Source organism: Mus caroli, chromosome 17 (assembly GCF_900094665.2).
Source record: "Mus caroli chromosome 17, CAROLI_EIJ_v1.1, whole genome shotgun sequence".
Lineage (NCBI taxonomy): Eukaryota > Metazoa > Chordata > Mammalia > Rodentia > Muridae > Mus > Mus caroli.
The window spans coordinates 45,180,850-45,187,098 of NC_034586.1; the positions used below are offsets into that span (position 1 = coordinate 45,180,850).

Below are 6,249 nucleotides of genomic sequence, written 5' to 3' on the forward strand. Positions count from 1 at the left end.
CCATGTATGAGTCTGGGGTACTTTTCACAGGTAAACCATGCGAGTCTGCCTCCAGGGCTAGACTACCAATCGCTGCAGTCAACTGCCCTCAGCCTCCAGGGCAATCTGACTCTCAGGGCCAGAGGATGACCTAAGAGTCCATGCCCATCAGGTGCCAGGTCACACTGTGGGGAGCAAGGCTCTACACAGGACAGTGGTTCACCATCTGGTTGCAGAATCAGAAGTTTCTAGAACTATGCAATCCCTTTTCCACTCCATCCAAAAGCAAGGGTGGGGTTAAGGGGCAGCGGCCATTTGTCTCGAAGTGTGACAGTGTGTTCATTTACTGGTTCATTTAGTCTATCAAAGGTATTTGAGTATCTACACTGTTCCCTGTGGTTCCCTGTGCTGCAGAGACTAAGGCAGATGGACGCCATGTTTGCTCTGCTGGGACACAGATGACCTGCCCTGCTCAACAGAGCTTCCCTTCACGGAGCTCTGGTGGGTAAGTTCTGGAAAGGGTCAGTGTGTTTCCTTCTCAAACACTGCTGCTACATGGGGCCTTTCCTTTGGCAGACTTTTGCTTCTTTCCTGACAGACCCCACTTTGCTTCAGATTCCACATTGAGTTCACAGAACTACTGACTGCAGGAGTTAAGGCTCTGAGAAGTAACCCAAGCCCAGAGTCCTTGAATTTCAATGGGTGGAAATGGTGAAGAGTCAGGTCAACATGAGGACCTCAGGAGCCCACTCCCAAAGTTACAAAGCCAGGCTTGTGATTGGGGCACCAGGGACATGAAGTGTCCCAGTGCTCACACACCTATGGTGTTCAGGTCTGGCCATACCAAGGGAGGTCCTGGAGTGGGTATCCCACGAGTGTTAACACCCAGGCCTCCTCTCTGGAGTGTCTGCTTAGTATTAGATGCTGTCTTGTGTTGGGTGTGGTGGTTGATGCATGTAATCCTAGCATTATGGAGGTGGAAGCAGCAGGCCCATGAGTTCAAGGCTAGTCTGCATGATGATGAGGACTTCCAGAAACCCATACAAATGCCAGGTAGGCTAAGGAGCCCACTGCAACTCTAGCCTTAGAAGGCAGAGCTGGGATCCTCAGGGCAAGCTGGGGTTTGATTGAGAGACACTGCTTCAATGAAAGAGGTGGGTGAGTGATTGAGGGCACATCTACTCAGCAGGCCTCCAGAGGCATGAAAACACAGCTACACACAGATGCTCCACCTGTACTCACACATGTGTACATGCATGTGTGCGTGCGTGTGTGCGTGTGCACGAGCACACACACTCACACTGTCCCCACATATGTAAAAACCATACATGTACTACACACACACACACACACACACACACACTATGGGGGGGGCAGGGTGCCATAAATAACTCCCTTATGATCCCACCTCACTTCCCATCATGCCTCACTTAGGTGGAGACCCCTTGTTGCAGGATGTCTGAGCCTTTAAGCTTGCCAGGTACAGGGGTCAAGGACACAGTCCCACCTACTGCCTCTGGCCACGAGGGCTTTGAAGCAGAGGTTGGAAAAACTAAGAGGAGAGAGGGGACAAAATGGAAGCGCCACTGAGACCCTCTAGAAAGGAAGAAGCAAGAACAAAGGCTGACCAAGAAGCACCGGCTGGTTTCTCCTCCGGACACCCTGTGCTCACCTCCTCCTTTCAGATCTTTCCTCATCAATGGTGATGGGCAGATATAAAACAATTGAAGATGAAAAGTCTATGAAAATAAAATAAAATAAACCAGCCGTTAGCTTATCCACACTCATCTCGTAGGACTTAGCATGACACTTGTAATAGGTGGTAGATTATCTGTCTACAGGTTGTGTAACCCTGTACTATATGATGTGAAGTTTCAAACCCAGGACAAGCAGCCCAGGTGCCTATTTAGCATATCAAAGCAGACCCGGCCTCAGATTCTTCTGGCGGACCCTGCTCCCAACCCTGAACTTGGCAGCCCAGGCGCTGGGCTGCCCTTCCCCCAGAGGCTCTTCCCCATCAGAGGACTATCTGTGCCAGCTGGTTCTCCCCTCCCCTGTGGGGCTTGGGATCAGCTCAGTTTTCACAGGAATCGCTGAGTCATCTTGTTTTGCTTTTATGCGCTATTTCAAGAATTTTTTTTTTTTTTTTAATTTGCTGTATAGTCAAGGATGACCTGGAACACCTGATCCTCCCATCTCCATTTCCCGGATGCTGCTGGGGTTACAGGAGCGCACCGACACGCATGCACACGTACCATGTGCACACCTGTATTGTGTGTATCTCTGTGTGTCGCAGTGCTCCTGTGGAGGTTCAAGGACAGTTTTTGCAAGTCATTTTTCCTCCTTTAACCTTGGGGATCCCAGTGAGAGAAATCAGGTTTCTATCTGTTTTGCTGGCAAGTGCTTTACCTGCGGAGCCATCTTGCTGGCCCAGGTCTGTTTCTGGGGAAGTACTAAGTGCTAAGCCCCGTAGTGGACTGGGGAGGCGGTGCTCCCCAGCGGGTGCTCCCACATCTGCTCATCACTCCTACTGGGGAAGCTTCTCCTCTGCAGCCCTGCAGGCCATGCATCCACATCCACCTTCACCAGGCCTTCAAGGTCAACAGCAGGACTTTATTATACAGCAGAAAGCACCCCTTCTTTTCTATGTCTAAGGAGAAAGGACAACAGGAAGATGCAGGAGAGCGGCCACATCAAGTGTCCCTAGCTCCCCAGCTACTCCAGCTTCTTGCCATCCTCCCTCCTTCTGCATCCCGGTGTCTCAGTTTGTTCTCCTCGGATGTCTAAGGCCGGTACGTTGGACATAAGCTGTCCCTCCACAGGCGGTAGGTGATGGCGGTGGTCACAGTGAGCCAGGCCAGGTAGGGCAGCAGGAGCAGAGCAGCCAGCTTGTTGATTGGCTGCCAGATAAACACCAGGCTTGCTACAAGTCCATAGAGCAGTAAGAGGTCCAGGAGGGCCTGGGCGGAATCGTTGGAAGGATGTAGTCATGCTTTCTCAAGAGCCAGGACCCTCTGCCTTTCTACAGTACTCTGACCCAAGACATCCCATCCCTGGGGCACTCTGCACACTGCGGGGAATTTTGAATGTATCACCTGATGGTTCCTGATATCAACGTTATGACGAGGGGCCCTACGGTTTCACATTCTCCTCCCAGCATGGGGCTGCCACGTGCCTTACCAGCCCAGGGCTGTCGGCTGCCAGGAAGAGCACCAAGAAAGTCCAGCTGAGGGCCAGCTGGAAAGAGTACAAGCCAAGGGGCAGTGCTAGGGGCCACCGGAAGCCCCCTCCGAGGTCCTTCCATACCAGGTAGGAGGCATAGCTGCAGAGAGAGGGTGTTCTGTAGAATTAAGGTCCTTCGGCATAAGGGAGTAAGTTGCCTCTGACATGTGGGCAAATGGGTATGAGCATCGTCTGAGGGTTAAAGGAGAAGCTAGAGAGATGGTTCAGCAGGTAAGAATAGTTCCTGCTGGGGCTCCATGGCTCAGTGGTTAAGGGAACTGGCTGCTCTACCAGAGGTCCTAAGTTCAATTCCCGCAACCACATGGTGGCTCACAACCATCTGTGATGAGATCCAATGCCTTCTTCTGGTGCATCTGAAGACAGTGATAGTGTACTCATATACACACAATAAATAAGTTATATATATATATAAAAAGACTTCTTCCTGCTCTTCCAGAGGACATAAGTTCGGTTCCCAGCACCCTCTGTCAGGTGGTTTATAAGCCTCTGTATCGGGAGCTCAAAGAGAGCCAATGCCTTCTTCTTACCTCCGTAGGCACTCACACAAGCACACAGAGAGACAGACACAGACACACAGACACACTCGCGCACATAAAGCAAAATAAGTCGGGAGAGCTTGTGGGAAGAGGTGGTTGGGAGGAGTTGGGTGTCCTGGAGAGAAGACAGGAAGGGGAGGCTTGGAGAAGGGTTGTTGGAATCTTAGGTATACAGGACATATTTGCTTGTGGGGACCCCTACTTGAAGAGAAGCCAGAGTACAGCACAGGCTCACACACAGGGGGATCTGCTTCTACCCTTGCAAGGCCACATACTCACCCCATGACAGAGTAGATGGTCACCCACACAAGCAATATGACCTTGTGAGGTGGGCACCAGGGTAACTTCCTCTCATCCTCACACCGACTGGATGGCTGATGAATGAGCATACAAATCAGGATGGGCCCCAGGAGGGGCACACCTACAAAGACAGGTCCTTGAAGCTGCATTCTCCAGAAAGGCAAGATCTGGGGAGGCAGAGAGCATGCTGGGATAAACCTTCCTCTGTCCCCTTGGGCCTCCAAACCTTACAGTCACCTAGCCAGAGTTCCTCACTGGAGGTCTAGTCACAGAGAACCCCCTGACTCTTCTCTGGGCCTTATGTTTTCCTCCTACACCACACCAGGGAGCAGCACTTCAATGTGGTTACTCTGAAGTGGTCACATTGCTCTCTCTATGGCCATCTGACTCCTGGAAGTCAGGACCAGGCTTGGTCTTTATCTTCCTCCGAAGGCATCAGCTGGCCTCCAGGAGAATAACAAGCCTTTGGTGTCTCAAGGACTGTGCCTCACTGAAGCTGACAGTGACCATCCTGGAAGTACCACTGTGGTGTAGAAGTTTCCTCTGAATTGAAACATTCTTTTCCTGGAAGGATGAGAGAGGAGAGAAGAGGGGGGAGGGAGGAGGGAAGAAGGAGGAGGGAAGAGGGAGGAGGGAAGAAGAAGGAGGGAGGAGGGACGAAGGAGGAGGGAAGAGGGAAGAATGAAGAGGGAGGAAGGAGAAGGGAGGAGGGAAGAGTGAAGAGGGAGGAAGGAGAAGGGAGGAGGGAGGAGGGGTGAGGGAGGAGGGAGGAGGGGTAAAGGAGGAGGGAGGAGGGAGGAGGGAGGCTTATTTGTTGGTTCACCAGGCTGGACTTAGCTGGGACCATTTCTTTAGTTTTCCATCAGTGCCCTTTCTGGGGTGAATAGATGTTTGTCCGCATCTACTCAGGAAATCACATGGCAGCCATGTTCTGAATGTAGGAGCCAGGGATTGCTGGGCAGTCATAGTCCCAACAGCCCTGCTCATTACCCCCAATCTTATCTCTTTAGAGCAGACTGGCACATGCAAGAGGCCCACCCAGGTTGGTCTGCCCAATTCAGGTGTGGCCAACGGTCTCCGTGGGTCCCTTTCTCTGAAGCCTTCTCTCTCAGCTGCTCCCGGTGTCTGAGGGATGTGCTCCGCATCACCCCATTCCCACAGGTCTGGTCTGAAGGCACAGGTGTCCAGATTTCTGGTGGTCTGATTCTCAAGGACACAGCAGCCTGGTCTTTGATTAAAACAAAAAAAAAGTTGTTGCATTTGCATCTCATTTACATGTTGCTTTCTTTGTGTGCAAATGGCACATAGGCCAATGTTGAGACTCTCCTCTCGCTAAGAGCCCAGCCAGTATCAATCTCACCTGCTCAGGGTATTCCAGCCTCTGTCTTAAGATCAATGCAACTTGACAGAAATAAAAACCCAATTGTTTTGGTGTTCTAGAGTGACTGACAGGTCATGGGCTGATCTGCTTCTCACTGTCTACCTACTCAGCTGTCTCCCCATCTCCCCATCTCTGGGTGTTTAAGCCAGTGCGGTAGTCTCCCTCATTGACCGTGCCCACTCTCTTTCATCCTGCTATCTATCCATCACTTCTCCTGTCCCCAGGCCTTCCTGACTTACCTCAGGCACACGCCTCCCAGCCTGATGATATAGAATGTGTATAAGGCAGAAGATGGCGAGGAACTGAAAAGGGGTGGAGCCAGGCTCGAGACCGACCTGCCTTTCTCTGATGAAAAGGGAGGGGAGGGGACATTTGTGGGGGAGTCTCTGTTGCTGTTTGCAGGAGGGCTCCTGTCCACAAGCTCCTCCCTGGTCTGCTAGAAATGCGTGAGAGCACGAGATAGGAGGAATTAAATGAGCCCAGGGTTTATGTCTATATTGTCAAGCAGTTCACCATGGAACTTCTCCTATTCCTCTTCCTCTTCCTCTCCCTCTTTCTCTCCCTCTTCCTCTTCCCCCTCACTTCAGCTCCTTCCTGATGCATAGATCTTTGGTTAGAGCCCCCTTGATGGTGAGATCTGGACCTTCTGTAAAGAGCCTAACCTGGAGCCACAGTCCAACTGGTACCCATGCTCTCTGTGTCTGTGACCCAGTTCTGTGTCCCTGGGGATGGGAGGGGCCCTCGGATTTCCTTAGAGCCTTTCTGGAACCAGATTGTCTCCACGTGAGGCAAGCGCCAGCTTTCGAGATG

At 51.7% G+C, this 6,249-nt stretch overlaps 1 protein-coding gene across 1 annotated transcript; it reads right to left on the bottom strand.

Moving 5' to 3' along the window:
* Window positions 1-2,573: 2,573 nt before the first annotated feature.
* Window positions 2,574-5,721, bottom strand: Tspo2 (translocator protein 2). Its single transcript, XM_021150094.1, has 5 exons — window positions 5,679-5,721; window positions 5,097-5,286; window positions 4,038-4,225; window positions 3,160-3,301; window positions 2,574-2,939 (listed from the first exon to the last, which is right to left on the bottom strand). Exons 3-5 carry the CDS (start codon window positions 4,205-4,207, stop codon window positions 2,763-2,765), a joined length of 489 nt encoding a protein of 162 aa, XP_021005753.1. The 5' UTR covers window positions 4,208-4,225; window positions 5,097-5,286; window positions 5,679-5,721; the 3' UTR covers window positions 2,574-2,762.
* Window positions 5,722-6,249: the final 528 nt, after the last annotated feature.

What these genes read in the sequence shown, in the direction of transcription:
- Tspo2 (XM_021150094.1), bottom strand. Translation starts at nt 4,207, where the DNA reads ATGCAGCTTCAAGGACCTGTCTTTGTAGGTGTGCCCCTCCTGGGGCCC. An exon ending in ACCATCTACTCTGTCATGGG is followed by an intron (nt 3,302 to 4,037) that starts GTGAGTATGTGG and finishes CTCTCTCTGCAG; the next exon opens with CTATGCCTCCTACCTGGTAT. An exon ending in CAGCCGACAGCCCTGGGCTG is followed by an intron (nt 2,940 to 3,159) that starts GTAAGGCACGTG and finishes GATTCCGCCCAG; the next exon opens with GCCCTCCTGGACCTCTTACT.